The sequence below is a fragment of the Limanda limanda genome, chromosome 17 (genome assembly GCF_963576545.1).
Source record: "Limanda limanda chromosome 17, fLimLim1.1, whole genome shotgun sequence".
Lineage (NCBI taxonomy): Eukaryota > Metazoa > Chordata > Actinopteri > Pleuronectiformes > Pleuronectidae > Limanda > Limanda limanda.
The window spans coordinates 15,595,468-15,612,914 of record NC_083652.1 but is presented as its reverse complement, the minus strand read 5'-3'; the positions used below and the strand labels follow the sequence as shown (position 1 = coordinate 15,612,914).

The 17,447-nt window shown below is 43.5% G+C and overlaps 1 protein-coding gene across 1 annotated transcript in view; it reads left to right on the top strand.

The window, feature by feature from the left end:
* The window catches only part of cacna1ha (calcium channel, voltage-dependent, T type, alpha 1H subunit a), a 90,951-nt gene that overhangs the window by 46,814 nt on the left and 26,690 nt on the right, over window positions 1-17,447 (top strand). The window contains exons 5-11 of the mRNA XM_061089776.1: window positions 3,495-3,654; window positions 5,576-5,858; window positions 9,194-9,286; window positions 10,388-10,626; window positions 11,524-12,047; window positions 15,135-15,298; window positions 15,775-15,969. Of these exons, the coding sequence (XP_060945759.1) occupies window positions 3,495-3,654; window positions 5,576-5,858; window positions 9,194-9,286; window positions 10,388-10,626; window positions 11,524-12,047; window positions 15,135-15,298; window positions 15,775-15,969 (1,658 nt within the window). The remainder of the gene's footprint in view (window positions 1-3,494; window positions 3,655-5,575; window positions 5,859-9,193; window positions 9,287-10,387; window positions 10,627-11,523; window positions 12,048-15,134; window positions 15,299-15,774; window positions 15,970-17,447) is intronic.

Sequence of the window (17,447 nt, the reverse complement as noted above, 5' to 3'; positions counted from 1 at the left end):
CAACTATTAACATTGATCTGGTGCACATTTAAGACTTAAAATATTATATTTATGTTTCAACAGTATCCAACACAAAAATGCACGTGTAAATTATTTGCTCTTTCACCTATTTTCAATTTTGCATTGCATTGTGCGAAATGAAATCTGAGTGTTAAACTCATTCTGCTTTGTGTATTCTCGCCACTTAACGGTAACTTGACCGACGTTGGCTTTAATCTCCCGTCCCCAGGTCGTGTCGTGCCAGTGAGACACAGTGAAAACTTGCACATAGTTTGTCATTTTACTAAAAGCTCCGTGACAGAAGTGGCCATGAATCTACAGCTAAAGAGGGTCGCCAGACAATGGTGTCATAACAACGTGCAGGATTATTAGCCAGCATACATTAGGCAAGCGGCCAAGCTGGTTTTCAGACTCTGCCAGTAGTGATATAGTCATTTTACAACTCTGTAAACCTCTCACCGCTGTATGGCTGCAGCGTGTTGTTGTAAACTGACAGATTCCGTCTGATGTCAACATAATTTAAGGATTTAAATGTTCGTAAAACAGTTGTTGCAGCCCATGTACAAGGTGAAGAACAACTTAAAAAATTACTGTAACAAGTTTTCAGCTGCTCCCTGAAGGCTGTGACACAGGGAGGCAGAGGGGTGGGGGGGGAAGAGGAGGGAAAGAATTGCAATGACGATGACAACGGAAGGTGTTTCCTGGGGCTGGGAACTCGAGGTCAGCGTAGATACAGACGAGCACAAACACACCCCGAAGCTCTCACACTCCACAATACTCACAAGTACACAAACAGCTTCTGGCTCACCTCCTCCATTGTTTCCTCCCTCTTCCTCTTCTTCTGCTTTCTGTTCTTCGTATAAATAGTGATGAGGGATTAAGTGTTTGAGGTTGCACGGCCGCCAGACTAATCGCCAGTCTAATAGCCATTTTACATCGCCCCCCCCCCCCCCTCTACTACTTAGCATCTCTGTTTGTCTCAAGCCATCCTGCGATCACTCTCTCCTGTCTGTTTGTCTTTGTGCCTAAGTGGATGGGAAATATTTGTGAGACAGATGTTGAATGTGTTTTCCTGCTGTAGCCTGGATACTCCGAGCAGCACTCGGTGTTTATTTCAGGTTCAGAAGGCTGTGTCTTGCGGGTGGGGGGGGGGGATTTCTGCAGAATGTCCGCCAACTGACAGACACTTTTCTGTCCCACCACATATGTTGTCATACGTTTGTACTCTCCCGCTCTAATGCAACCTTTTTACTGGCCCTTGGTTTTTAAAGCGTAAGTATCTGAAGCTTAAAACTCCTCGCCTGCCTCCGTCATTATCTCTTTGTCACCGTAGGGCAGTGAATCCTTTTAAAGGTTGGATCCACCTGTTGGAGTCTTTGTTGCTTTGGGATGAAAGGACGCACGTGTCTGCTGTCGACAGCTTAGTTTGGCAGCTTTGTCTTCAAATGCAGCCTCTGAAGGACAAAGCCCCTGAATTGAGATACAACTGTAGAGTTAATTTGTCAGAAATCAAATCTGAGAAGCTATTTTATGATTTTATAACAACTTACCCTCTCAGTCCATTACCCTGCTTCGTTCTACATCATGTCACAGGACAAAAAAATGCATCTTATAAATACGAAGGTAAATCATCATCATTGAATCGTCACTGATTCCAGTGGGAGGACTTTCTGTATAAATGACCTTTCTACATTTGCTGCCGTGGAGTCTGCAACTCCTGTGCCTTTCAATCACATTAGTTCAATTAAACTTAACTTGACAGTGTGAATTATTACCTTGGGAGTAAATGTGATTTGGGTCTTTTTCAAACCGTTTCCTTAAACTCCTTCTCCATTGTATCTAACAGGGAAATTCAATGAATTGCTGAACCTGGTGTATGTGATATTAACTCGGTTTGCATGTGTATGTTTTCATGTGAGGAATGTGCAGCGTATCCTTTAATTTGAGAGAAACAGGAAATCGCCAGTTGGCAGAAATAAAGAAGGCAAATAATTAAACCATCTCATTTGGAAATCACACAGAACATATGAGAAATACTGGTGATCAGATAATCACTCTACCTTTATGAACACACTCCCTGTGTCTGACAATGATTTCCTGGTTCCTGCTCCACCTCGAGTCCACGTCTGCGTCTCATCAGAGCTCCATCTTGATGGATTGACACTTACCTGCTGGGCTGTCTCATCTCTCAGGCTGAAGCGTGGAACGATCCGCAGTGTGAGCTGGGAACAGTGACTCATTAAAGGAGGATGAGTGGATTGATGAACGAGGGATGGATTAAGAGCTTTCTTCTTTATTTTGTAATCGTGAAGACTAAAGCAAAAAAAAAAAGTCCATCCCGGGAGATTTCCTGCTTTGCACCGTGTGGAAGAAATGTCCCCGACACAATCTTTGTGGCTAATGAGGACACATGGAGACACACTAAGTACTGATGAGTCATTCTCTCCCAGTGGGTACGTGCTTCACAGAGTGAAACCATCAGGACTCTCAGGACCAAGAGGAGGCCTCCACGTCGTCCAAATGTTCCTTTCAGCCTTTTCTCTTGTTTTCTTTTTGATTCTAAATTATTAATAATATTCAATAACACAGTCAGTGGCAGGTAGAGACGGGCTGTGGGGCTCAGTGTGCAGAACCGTGAAGCTGCCGCCACCACCGCTGCTGCACAAAGAGCTTTTCCATGTTTATTCAAAGTTGTTATCATGATCGACAACGTCAGTTATGTTAATGAGCCCGAGCCACCGCTGCTACACAGCGCCGGTCGCCTGATTGTTGATTTCTTATTCATATTGAACATATTGCAAATCCAAATGGTGCCAAATTTTGCACTGAGCTTCTTTGGGCCCTAAACAATACACAAGCCAAGTGTCTAGAGATATGTGAACCAGAGGCAGACAGAGGGTTCTGCAGTTGGAAGATAAATGTCAACACAAAATGAAGAAACACCCTGAGTGAATGTAATCACAACATATTGATGTGCCGGGTTGTTCAATCAGAAATTATTAATGTTCATTTAATTCTACATATTAGCTCTGACACTGCTTCCATAGAGTGATTTTACTGTGAGTGGTGTGGTCATTGTTACCAGCCTGTGACACACGTGGACGGGGCCAGAACACGCTGTGCCGCCCTCGGGGACGGGATCCCGGACTCTGCTGACGCTGAACACATCTGACAACTGGAGATGGATGCTGAACGCACGTGGTTAGATAACCGTGGCCACGGGAAAGCTGCGAGTTCAAATCCCAGAGGAGGAAATAATGTCAAACTGTCAGTTTCAGTATTGTCATCACTTGTAATTATATTGGCTGTTGCCGGGAAGATGTGTGTTCTGAGCTCCTGAGATCAATAGAGGTTGTCAGGGATCACATGGTTGGTAAAGGACCACATACATTAAACATGTGAAATTCTCACATGTGTTGTGCATGTGGGACGGAAGAATTTGTCTAAATAATAATCGCTGATTGCATCTTTGTTCTGTGTCTCCCTCTATGAAGGTATGCGGATCCTGGTGACGCTGCTGCTGGACACTCTGCCCATGTTAGGAAACGTCCTCCTCCTCTGCTTCTTTGTCTTTTTCATCTTCGGCATCGTGGGAGTCCAGCTGTGGGCGGGGCTTCTGCGCAACCGCTGCTTCCTGGGAGAGGATGTAAACACGTAAGGACACTTCCTCATGTCCGTCGGGCCTGGAATGATGGTCCCTAGGAAATCCTCTTTGCATTTGAGACGTGGGAGGAATAAGATAGCGGGTCGAGATAGTTTTCTTTGAGTTTAAATGACTGGAAAACACAGATTACATCAGGGGAACACCTAGATGTTGCCATACAATTGTAAAATGCCCTCAAATAGAAAATTAGTCCACCATCAACCCTGCTTGGCTTAGCAGTTGTCCAGGTGGTGACCAGCAGGGCCCACAGCCTGCACGTATGAAACCTTCCAACATGCTCAGCTCACTTCATTCAAACATTTTTTTTCAAACTTTCTTTCTTTGCTCTGCCCTCTACTCTTCGTTTCTTCTCTTTCTCTCTCTCTCTCTGATGTTCCCTTGTCTCTTTCAACTGTGCTGAGTTGTCACAGAGAGTCACAGTCGTCTGGTGCCTTAAGTTAAAATACAGAAATTGCAACTCATCCAAGTGGAGCCCTCGGGGGTTTAATGCTCAGTGACCTCAGAGGTCGGAGAGAAAAGTGAAGTGTGTAGATGAAGCCTCAGGATAATGTTCCTTGACATATAAGTGCCTGTAAATTGGAGCAGTACAGTGCACCAGTTCTGAAACTCTCGGATGAATAAATAAGATTCCTCTTCTCTGCAGATGATGTCAGGTTTAATCATAAAATTGTATAAAGTAAATCCTGAACATTTTTCAAAAACTTTGATTAAACAAACTTTCGTTATAATCATAATAATGATTCTTATTACTATGAATAAATGATAAAAACCTTTTGATTCAATCTAGCAATAATCATTAACTATCTCCCCAATAATATAAACACATAAATGGATAAACATGTATATAACTACTAATACAGAGACAGAACATCAGACATCAGTTTAGTGATGTGGAAAGAAAAAAAACACATCGTCAAGGTTCACAACCTCATTAAACCGAAAAACATCATTAAGAAAACCTTGGACCTTTCTGCTTTTGATGTAACGGTGCAAATTGTGCCAGAGTTAATGTCGCTGAACGCTGATCAGAGAAAAGAGAACAGCAGCTTCATATTTCCGAGCCGAGGACTTTTTATTTTTTATTTTGAATAGCCAGCATCTCGCATATATTTCCAGTGTGATATATAACTTCTGTTTCTGCTGAATGTCTCTCAGCGACGTCCATCGACAGAATCCTTCAGAGGCCGCGAGATTAACAACATTACTCTCTGTGCCGCCAGTGTGCCGGCTTCAGACAATCAAGTCAGCGTTTATGGATGAGACGTCAACAGTTCGTACGCTATAGATGCAAAAGCAGGCGGAGAGAGTCAGCATCCAGGAGGAAAACAGAAAGAGAGACAGACCAGGAGGATACAGGGGGGGGGGGACACTTTAGGAATGAGGCAGCACTTTAGGAATGAACCAACAACTGGTGCCTCCCCACTCACACTTCACTCTGCAGAAGGGAACACTCACTGTGGTGGAGGGCTCTCCACTTTAAAGGGAGGTGGAGAATAAATAAGCAGGTGAACTATGATGGAACATTTTCACCCACTCTGTTCCATAAGTAGGAAGTATTAGCTGTCGCCATGGATACTGACGGATGCGTCGTTGGCTGACTGATGTGTAGTTTTCCTTGGAATCCGAAATATTGGTGGTATTTTTTTATGTGACGCAAAGTGTATATAAAATGTGATGGGAGTTTCTTTATTATAGACTTTGAACTAAAACTGTGAGGTGAAATGTATACGTTTTATGACTGGAATCATCAGGGTCGAGATCGTTTTGAGTAAATCAAGGACTGAGTTTGAAAGATTTGTTTCTAGTCATTTCAAACCTCATGAAGTACTCAGCGATCAATCAGCAGTGTATGACTAACGTTTCATTTGCTGTGATGTCTTTCAGTGGTGTTTTTCTACTCTTTCCATTCAGAATGTACAACAAGTCCCTGGATCCCTACTACATGTCCGAGGAGGGCGAGGAGAGCCCGTTCATCTGCTCAGCGCCGCGAGAGAACGGGATGCTGCGCTGCCATGATCTGCCGCCCTACATGGAGGAGAAGATGGAATGCTCCCTGGAGGCTCCGCATCAAAGCTCAAACGATTGCATAAACTGGAACCGGTATTATAATGTGTGTCGACCCGGGAACTTCAACCCACACAAAGGATCTGTGAACTTCGACAACATTGGCTACGCCTGGATAGCCATATTCCAGGTGAGCCGGATGAAAGTGATAGTTTTGGATGTGGAAGCTAAAACTTTGGACTTTGTAGATTTTACTTTGATTTTGTCATATAGAAGCTTGTCAAACCTGGAAATTTATAGTCCACTTCACATGTATTGAAAGGTCAAAGTCCGACATGTCCTCCACTCAGGCCCACAGAGGACTTGTATCGTGACCTAAAGCTTTTTCCTCTCCACACAAACATATTTTTCTCTTATTCCCCCCCCTGCTGATTGCGGCTCCCTTGGAGACCGTGTCGGTCTTTGTGGTGACGCCGTCTGAGCTGCTGTGATATGAATTCCAACCTTTTTTTTTAATAGATTTGACCAGGGCCTGCTGTTAGATCTTTCTCTGTGTGTAACAAAAACAACACAACAGGTCTTTCTCATAGAGCCGTACTTGAAAAAGACCCCGGACCCCATGAACCCTGAACACACAGACAAGCAGACACTTAATCCCAGTGACAGAGGCTGTAAAGATTAGATTATTTTCGTCCTTTAGTTTTCCCACAAACACACATTCATTTTGAATAGCATCCATTGTTTAGATTGTAAATCCAAATTCAAAGATGAATATAAAGTTTGTATGGTTTAGTTCACAGGCTGTTACATTGTGGCAGGTGGAGCCAAATGCAAGAAAACACACACTTGTGTTGACAATGACCAAGAAAGTGTTTATTGTGACACTCGAGTGGATGGGGACGAATGGGAAAAGGGATTCCACTAGACAAAGACTGAGGGGGAAAGGAAATGTCAGTTGGCAGAGCCGAGCGAGGACGAAGCCCGGGCTGGCAGAGGAATGAGGAAACCTAGAGACTGGGGGAGATGAGCCGGCTTTGTGCTGGAGAATTGTGCAGCGCCGTGGCAGACGTGATGACGCTGGAGCTGGAGGAAAGACCAGATAGTCCGAAGCAAATACACAAGGAGACAACAGAGAAAACAAAGCTAACCATCCTTGGCGTCAGACTCCAAACTGGCACTACCCTGGTCGCATTATGTAGAAATGTACACGTCTTAATCACAGCCTGTTGTTAACTGCTTGATGACACCTGCCCCGGGTTCCACCCAGGACAATGATACGACTTTAATCTTGTGATATTACAACTTGAGTTCTCTTTTCTTCAACGTGGCCCTAAAAGGATGTGATTGTTTATCCTCTGTAAAAACATTTTAGCATTTCAAGTATTTTTTCTCATGGAAGCAAAGATAGAAACAGAGTAAAAGATGAGACAGGAAAATCAAAGTGCTGGAGATACAGAGGGAGTGAGAGTGAATGTATATTGAGCAAAGAGAGTGTGTTATTGAATGGTTAATGAGGTGTTAGGCTTGTTATCCCAGTCTACCGCTCTATTCCTCCCGCATCTGTAAATATAAAGAACATGAATTATACATCTCAGCACAGGGCTCTGTAAAACATTTCAGCCCATGGCCTCAGATTACGTGACTACAGGGTTTCCCTGCGACTTCTGCAGAGTTCAACAAGCTGTTATGATGTCACGTTTAGTACCAGCCACAGTGAAACCGGTGGTATAATTGGGTCATGACCCGGGTTTGGCAATACACAACAACATACAGTGACAGTGAGATTTATTTTTATTGGTCAGTGGAAAAATGAAACCAGCTGCAGCCAGAGTTGTTTGAGATCAGGTTCTAACGTCTGGTTGTTTAAAACATTTTCTTCCTTAAGACGAGTTCAGGCTGCAGCACTTTCTAAGTTCTGGGTTCGCTGTGCAGTTCACACTACACAACCTATTGGGAGTAGTGCAGCTGTTGTAAGGTCACACTTCACAGAAATATGAAAACACACCCGGAGAGTGACACAGGGAAGTGCACACAAAGCTGTGTGTTGTTTCTCGCCTCCTGTGCTCTGTACAGCTAGTTGTCTCTGATTCGTTGAGAGCCTGTTAGAAATACAGAAAAAGAAAAACCTGGCGATTGATAGCTGCTGAAATGATTTGGCTCCAATCCTGGGTTTGAGTTGATGAGTTCCAAAATGTGTGCGTGTGGGAAATCAGGCTAAAATTCCTGAAGTGAGAACAATAATGTTTCTGGCCCATCTGGACATTCACATCATTTACATCATCGTCAATTAGTTTGGGTTTTTTCAGCCAGTTCACAGAGAAAAAGCTGAGAGCGAAGCATTGATTAAAAACATAGGAGGAGAGGTAAAGGAGGTCAGAGCAAGGTTTCCATCATCCGTCTAGTTAATGACCACCGACCCTGAGACACACTCATTAGTGTCCAGGAGAATTCAAGAACCATGTGTCATTCTCCAGTGACACATGGGGGCACGTTCTCTGTTCCACACGCATGACATTAGCATGTATTACGAGGCTGAACGCTGGGTTCTCTCATCTTCAGGTTGGGTGAGGAGCAGAGGTCGCCCTCGGGGTCAGGGAGTCATGTGTTCAGGTTCTCGCCTCCATCTCTTAACCAGTATGGAAAAAATCCACTGAGAATCTCTTCTTTTCCTTGCGTTTTATTGACTCCTTAAAACACATGCAACAGGGACTTTATAGTCACATTTACTCCGGAGTAAATGCTCTTTAATGAAAGTCTTTTATTTTGTGGTGTTAAAGACGATTTGTACTTTCATTGCAATCTGTGATTAACTCAATGAATGAGGGTGTGAAGTGTGAGAACTCCCTGACACCCACAGATCTGGCTCGACATTTTTTATTTAATTTCTGTACCATTAGGTGGTTTTGATGGCTGCTCGTGCACTGTTTGTTTTCATGGAATAAAAAAACATACAGCGATTGTGTTTGTGGGGTTTCGCTAACAAATGAGAATCCTTGGCTCTTTTGTCGTCGTATCTGGTGCAAGAGAAGCTTTCTAGAAAAGATGGGATTAGTCGTCCCAGGTTGTGTGTGGGTGTGTGTTTGTGCGTTTGACTCTATCCGTAGAGGTATGCATTCATGTGTCCGTTGGCATGTGTGTTTGTACTCGTGCCATTGTTGTGTGTGCTCTGGCGCTGCGATGTGTGGCGCTAGCTGAGGTGTAAATGTTGAGGTGTGAGCGTATTATTGGCTCAGCTGAGCCAGCGCTCATCATCTCAGCTGCTCATTAGCTTTGTGGCCACATGAAAGCGCTGCGTCAGTAAACACACACGCATGCACGCACACACACACACACACACACACACACACACACACAGAGGCTGGAGGGGCACCATTTTTTAATACAGAATAGGACATGTCTTATATCTGACTGCTGAGTACTTTGAATATTTTGTGTGTGTGGTTTTATGTTTTTCTACTGCTCCTGTACATTATAATACAGCATCTCCCTCCTTGTCCCTCCTTGTCTTTTTGTCTCTCCCTCCAGGTCATCACACTGGAAGGATGGGTCGATATCATGTACTATGTCATGGACGCACACTCCTTCTACAATTTTATATATTTTATACTGCTCATTATTGTAAGTACCACCTTCAGTATATTTTTCTTTTTGTTTCGTTAACTCTTCTTATTTTGATATGTTGCTAGAATTCAAAGAGAAGGGAATTAAATGAAAAATTATAACTTTTGCTTAGATTCAGAATCTATGGCCCAGTTAGTATTTAGTGTTAATTCAGAACATCCAATATCATTATTGTTTAAAGTTTTAATTTGTTTAACATATCACACTGTTTTTAATGCTCAGATAAAGCTGCTTATTACAGCAAAGCCATTCTGAATTCAGAACTACCTGGAATACAGAGTTATTACATCTAGCTCTTCTTTGTACAGCTGTTTTCAGTTTGCATTATTTTCTAAAAACACTTCTTGCTCCTGAAAGTTGTTTTTGTGTACTTGTATGTCAGTTCTGCTTGAGAGAACCTGGAATAACCTTTTTTAAAGTTAACCAGTAAACTTTGCTGGGAGCAGAACTCCTCGGCGGCGTCTTATCGTGTATAATTTCACTCTTCTGACTTTGTTGTGGGTTTTCAAAGATCCCAGCTTAGGCTATGTTTTGCGATTCTGTCTGAGCTCCTCGCCCGGCTGTCATTGATGTAAAAGTGCTTATTATACATTCAAGAGAGAGAGAGAGAGAGAGAGAGAGAGAGAGAGAGAGAGAGAGAGAGAGAGAGAGAGGAGTGGCTGAAAGATAGAAAAACAAAGTGATTCATATACAAAGTGGAGGAGACTGATTAAGACAAATGACAATGTCAGAGGAATTATTCTTTCAGAAGATGGAGCTTGTCTAATTTCCTGTTACTCTTTTAATAACACACGGTAATGAAATGTTAAATAGACATTTCATCAGATTTATTAGATATTTCGAACCCACCGCTGAGGCCATCTCGTCAGAGGATCATTTAAGTTTCACATTTTGGAAATAAAAGCTAGAGAAAAGTTTACATCTTGTACACTTTAAACAACTGGAATGGACAGAAGCAGCCTTGGTTTGGATTTTCTATGATTTCAAATTGAGCAAACATTTCTTGTTGCTCTATCAACACAATGTCTTTTAACACATCTGCTCATGTATCACTACAACGCTGCAGTTTGATCACTTTTTCTCTACCTCCGATCCCAGGTGGGCTCTTTCTTCATGATCAACTTGTGCCTCGTGGTCATCGCCACCCAGTTCTCTGAGACGAAGCAGAGGGAGAACGCCCTGATGAGGGAGCAGCGCGCACGCTACATGTCCAACGACTCCACGCTCGCCAGCTACAGCGAGCCCGGCTCATGCTACGAGGAGATGCTACGCTACATCAGCCACCTGTATCGCAAGTTCACACGCAGGCTGCAGAGGATATACTCTGGATGGCACAGGTTAGAGACCAGCTGCTTTATATCATCTGGGAAAAATCCACACTTCACAAGTCTGTGTTATGTTTTGCTGAAGTTTGTGGTTCATAAGTTGTTTTTATGCACAGAAATATCCAGTTAAATAACATTCCAGCTTTACGACAGAACCTAAGGGCCCTTCAATTTAAAAAAGACTTAAGGTGTAATTTGATACATTTTCTATCCCCTGAAAAATAAACCGAATTTTATTATGCACGGCCTCAAAAATGGTTGAGAACAATTTCTTTAGAATTAAGATGTAAATACACGAAAAACAGACCTGCAAGTAAACAACACACACCTGGAAGTAAAGAAACATACACCCAGAAGTAGACAACACACATCTGGAAGTAGAAAACACACACCTTGAAGTAAAAAACACACACCTGGAAGTAGAAAACACACATCTGGAAGTAGACAACATACACCTGGAAGTAAAAAACACACATCTGGAAGTAGAAAACACAAACCTGGAAGTGAAAAAACATACACCTGGAAGTAGACAACACACATCTGGAAGTAGACAACACACACCTGGAAGTAAAAAACACACACCTGGAAGTAGAAAACACACATCTGGAAGTAGACAACACACACCTGGAAGTAAAAAACACACACCTGGAAGTAGACAACACACATCTGGATGTAGAAAACACACACCTGGAAGTGAAAAAACATACACCTGGAAGTAGACAACACACATCTGGAAGTAGACAACACACACCTGGAAGTAAAAAACACACACCTGGAAGTAGAAAACACACACCTGGAAGTAGACAGCACACACCTGGAAGTAAAAAACACAAACCTGGAAGTAAAAAACACAGACATGAAAGTAATACCTTCTCTGTTCACGTTCATGTCTCTTTGTCCTCTGTCCAGTAAACGGCGTAAAAAGGTGAACCCTAATGGAAGCGGTGGCGGCAGTAACGGCGGGGGTAATGGACACGGCCGCGGCGCATCGGGCCCCAACAGCGCATTGTGGCTCAGGCCGATCCATAACCTCCTGCAGCACCATCAGCACCAGCACTGTCGCCTCAGCAACGGTGGGCAGCACACCATCAGCGTGGGAACCGCCGAGCACACGGACAGAGGGGGAGGAGGGGAGGAGCTGGAGATGAAGTCGCTTCCTGTGCGGAGAGGAAGTACAAATGAAAACAACAGCAGCGGTAGCGGTGGCCACCCAGCAGTGGTCAGCCCTGGCATGGGGGTGTTGCTGGGGCGGCTGAATGGTGGGATGAACTATCCCACCATCCTGCCGTCGTTTGTGTGCAGCTACAGCAGCAAGACGCCGCCGCCTCACTCCCAGCAGTGCAGGCCGGGCCCGGAGCAGCACCCGACCAATCACCCGGCGTCTGAACACACGGAGACGCTGAACAAGCTCTACAAGCTCATGGGACAACACAGTAAGCGTTTCAAACTCTCTGAACATCTTGATTCTGCTCTTTTGTTCTCTCCTCTTTCTCCATGGGTTTCACTGACCTCTATTTCTCTTCACATTCTGTACGAGATGTTTTCCCCCTGGGCTCCATCTTTGTTATCACACTCACCTTTTCATTCTCGATTCTGCCGGTTCCTCGGTCCTCATCCTCAGTTTGACCGGAGGTAGCCTGTGGCTGTGTGTGTGTCTCAAGCAGCACTTAGAGAGGACTGAAAGGAAAACCATGTCTCAAGTGTTATTATTAATCCGGAGAGGGGGATGAAGGGGAGAACTGGGGGAAATCAGCCGGTGCAAAGTAAAATAAAGAGAATCACAGGTGTGCGCTGGTATTTTTGAACAATGTGGAAGAGGAAAGAAGAAACAGATGGAGTTGAGAGGAGACGCACAAAGTATGAAAGACTCAGATTCCAGAGGGAGGCCGATGTAGAGAGAGAAACAAATCACATCTATTCAGAGGAAGAGCAGAGGGAGAAGAAGAAGAGAGAAAGGGACAGAGAACATGACATGAATCTGTGTTTATTGTGAACAGGAGAAACTGACTGTTTGGTCTCAAAGGTTCCAGGTCAGACACTTTGCTGGTATTTTGTTTAGATTTATGTACCGGTTGTACTGGTTGTACTGCTTTACAACCATGCTAGCATAAAGAATACATTTAAGTATGTGGACAGTGACAGTGACATGGTCTGAAATGGACGTTTCTCATCTCCTGTGGTCTCTAATACTGTTGTCCTTGGGAAGACTGTGCAATGACATATTGGCTTCCTGACCTGAGTCAATATATATGTCAGTAAGATGCCAATAAAAGTGTCAAGATTTCATTGAGATTTCTCTGTCTTGTCACTTTATATCTGAGTGACAGAAAGACAACTGCATGTTGATGAAGTTAAAACAACAGACCTGGATCTGGAACTCTGGCTGAGGGCGGAGACTGTGTCCTTGTGACATCACAAAGTCACAGATCTGCGTTTCCTCCATCAATCAAGCATTTTGTTAATTTCACTCTATTTATATGACATCTAGACCTTTAAGCAAGCCATGGGAATCTGACTGTTGCCAACACACTCATTCACACACAGCTGGCTCCCGACACTCTGAACATAATTAAGTGCACATGAATTAGTTCCTTGCTGGAGTGAGGAGTCGGTGTGTGAAGTGTGATAAATACGGAAAAGACAGAGGTGAGGAAGAGCGCCAAGAAAGAAGAAACGTGTTGAAACAGTCGATGCACCTCAGACCTGGAAGCAGTCAATATGAATCCTCAGAGAGAGAGAGCAACACATTCTGCCTCAACTCCACCTCTGCTTCCAATGTGTGTGGAAGATTGAACAGTTTTAATTATCTTATTTGTTTTTGCTTTGAACTTTAAGAACAACAACGCACTTTCTCAAATCTAATTTGTAGCAAAACTAATATAAATTATATTATAATAAATTGTATATTTGATTTATTCATAGCTCTTTTCGAAACACAGTTAAAGGGTCCTTCACAAGGAACAATAGATCAATAGATATTAGATATGAATTAAATTGCCTATGTGAAAAGAGTAAAAACAAGGTTAATTAAATACAAACTGTTTATAATGTATACAAGTTAGTTGTCAAGGGCAGAAACTACAGAGAGCAAACCTATGGAAATGTGCCTTTAAGAGATGTAAAAGTTTGTTAGAAGTTTTCCACAGGGACATTGTTCCAAAGTTCTAATAACAACGAATCTAACATTAAAACTAAATGTGGCGTTGAGTTGAATTTAAAAAACCTCTTGAAGATTTGTGCGGATGCCAACAACCTGTCCAGAGTCAAAATGCTCAGACTGACCTGGAGATTTATTCAAGAAATCACAAATAACAACAATTTTCTTTTATAAGAAAGTGTTGTAAACAAGTTGCTGTGCGGTTTGAAGCTTCATCTGAAGAGCTGATGTTACCAGAAGTCTATTTTCTGTCTCTGTTGGTTTTCCGCTGTGCTTTGCAGTTCCTCTGCGCTGATTTTAAGAGGATGTAGTGAGAGAACAGAGGGGGAGAGGAGTCAGCCGGGATCGGGTGGTGTGGGCGAGCTCTCACTGCAGAAACTGCTTTTGGCTCTCAGCTGAGTTAGGACATCCCTTCTGACACATGTAACACCATCCCAGCATCATCCCTGTACCTGAATGTCTCCTGTCTGCAGATTTCTCTTTCTCGATCCATCGTGCTGTGTTCTTTAAAATAGCAACGTGTTTTAAATTTGTGTTTCCATCAGTCTGCACTCACAGCAATGAGCCTAATAAGCAGGAGCTTGTGCTTTGCAGTGAATCCGGCCTCGTTGTCCTGATTTGGCTTCGTGCAGTTTGTCTTGTTTTGTTGTTGGAGGTTGCTACGTGCAACCAAGGCTGAAAATGGTGAAATAACATTTTTATCTGCAGTTGTACCTGTTTGTCCTAAAAGGATGTCGAATCAAATTAAGGACACGTAGCAATACAGCAGCAACTAGAGGTGCACTCAGAATGAATAATAATAATAACAGTCCCCTTAAATTCACTCAAGCTGCATCAAATTATACAAACTAGATGTGCCAGCTTTCTTTGATTTATCAAAAGCCATTTATTATTCCTTTAGAAAGGGGTTGAAGAAAGTGAAAAGTATTCTTGGATCCAACTCATATTTTAATGGCTTCTTTCTTGTTCCATCCTCACCCTGAGTTTTGTGGAAATCTGTGTCCTGAAGGTTTTGTATAATCCTCCTGAAAATCAAACCAACCAACAAATGGACCAGGGCGTTTTTTGAAGGAAATAAAGCAGCTTACCAGTTTACTCATTATTTGTGTTTTGTACGATTGGTTTACATTCATCAATCCAGCATATTTGATATAAAACATAAGCCACATGCTGTGTGTCGGTGTAATACGATACAAACATCAACCACATCATTAAAACAGGAAACTGGATTACATTTTGTCGCTAATCGGTATAAGTGGGTGTACTTTTGGATATGAATTGGACGTGTTTGTCCTGCTCACGAGTGCTTGGAAGGATCCGACTGTGACATCTGACCGTTTCCCCCCCCGTTTCCCTTCCTCAGGTCGCCAGAGGCTGTTGTACCAGCTGGCGGGCGTGGTGCCCAGCCCTCTGCTGCTGGAGCTGCTCAGCTGCCCTTTGTGTGCCCGCAGCCTGGAGACCTTAGAGCTGGAGCTGGGAGACCTGGAGGGAGGAAGAGGAGAGGACGGACTGCACGACTTCCCCCAGGTCAGAACCCACTGCTCGAATGATCATGTTAACACCCATGAGAAACTTGTGAAAATGGTTAAATGGTATTAATGACGGTGATGGTGACAAGATGACGAGTTTTCCATCTGTCCATCCGTCCCACTTTTGTGAATGCGATATTTCGGGAATGGTGAGTGGTAGTTTCTTCAAATTCAACGATTTCAACCAAACGTTCATTTGGACTCAAGTATGAATTGATTGGAATTTAGTCGTCAAAGAAAAGTCGAGGTCTCTGTGAAATATCAAACATATTTTGCTGTAATTTAAGAAAAAATACACAATTCCATTACATTTCTTCAAAATCTTCAAAACACAAGATATAGATGAGAACTGAAACCTATCCGGAAGTATTTCTGCTTTTTGTTATTATTATGTCTACTCTTTTTAACTACAGCCATATAAATAAATTGTTGTTTTAACTAAAAGTCTAAGTGACTCGTCCGTCTTTCCTCCAGAGTGGAGACCTGAGAGGTGGCAGAGGTCGAAGCAGGCGGCGGGGGGTGGTGGAGTACAAAAACGGAGCGGTCCGGGCCTGGGTGAACTTCAGGGAGAAACTGAAGAGGATCGTGGAGAGTAAATACTTCAATCGGGGGATCATGATCGCCATCCTCGTCAACACCCTCAGCATGGGGATCGAGTACCACGAGCAGGTAAGACACCGGCTGCACAGGCCTGGGTGAGAGCCGCAGACAGATTAGATCAGTGGATCCAATCCAGAAGACAGAAATGTTGTTCATCAGGAAACCAGTAGAAATATTTGTCTCTGTTTATCTATTCTGGGAATTCTGCCCAACCAGTACAACCGGTACATGTGTAATCGTGGGTAAAAATGGCATTTCGCTGGTAAAGAATTTAAATGAGAGGAAATGAGGATATAGAGGGGGGAGGAGGCGGAGGAGGCGGAGTGGTAGACATAAGGGAACACAGGGGGAGGAAAGGGAGGAGTGACTCTCTCTCTGTTTCTCACACACTTGCACACAAATAGCCATCGAGACACTGACACACGCTCTGCAGGTTTGTGTTTTGAGTTTTTTCCCGTGTGGCCAACATGTGGGAAGTAATAATAATAATAATAATTTCCCAAACGTATAAACCCAACAAGAAGATTCCTGTATGTAAGTCCAGTCCCTCCCCTCGTTTCTCCGGCTCTCCTTGCCCCCCTCTCCCCTAATTCAATCCCCAGGGAATGTGTTTGTCTGTGTGTGTGTGAGTGTGTGTATTCGTCTGTGTGTGTGTTTCTATCTTTGTGGTATAAACACAGGGAATGACTGGGAGAGCCATGGCCTTATTGGGCCAAGAACACACACTGGTATACAGACAGAGAGGGAGAGGGAGACTGAAGTGTTACGTAAGAGCTCCTCCTCCCCTCGGTACTCATCGTTCCCTTTCGGTGACACCTAGCCAAACTTTATGAGACTGAGTGTGTGTGAACGTGTGAAGGAGAGTCTGAACGTGGGAGGCATCGTGGAGCCTGTGAGCGAGTTCAGAGAGAGAGAGAGAGAGGATTGATGCTTATCTTGGCTGCGTTTACACCGACTCCAGATTGGGAAAACGGAACATTTGTCATCGGATCTGCGCCGAAGTAAAAACCCACATGTGAAGTGATGGAGGCAAATTGATTGAGACAACGTTTTCTGGCCACTCGCTTCGGCTTGTAAACTGTCTTTGCCTTCACGTGCCTCGTGTGGTTACATAAAGGGATGAGAAGTGATAATCAACCCCGACGCCGACATAAACATGTGACTCTGGGTTCTGAGATGCAACTTGATGCTGTGTCCTAAGAGAAAAGAAACAGTGTGGAGGGTGAATCAGATCGCAGAAGACACAGAAGAAGAGCAGGTTTCAAGTTTCATGATTAAAACATAATAATGTGTTGAGAAAAATATCTAAGATACAATCACTGCCCAGCTGCATTTGAAGCCAGTGTCTTTTGGGGAGCCGTCATGTCGTCCATCTTTACACAGGGAACTAGCTCTTCTACTCTAAGTGAGATAAGGGTGAGATACATTAACAGAGGGATGAGTGTCTCTTTTTAATTCCCCCCCGCAAGACTTGAAAGGAACCTGCTCCTGTGATCCTTAAAGCAGCCTGTGCTTCCTCACAACCTCTTGTGCATCCGCCAGAACCA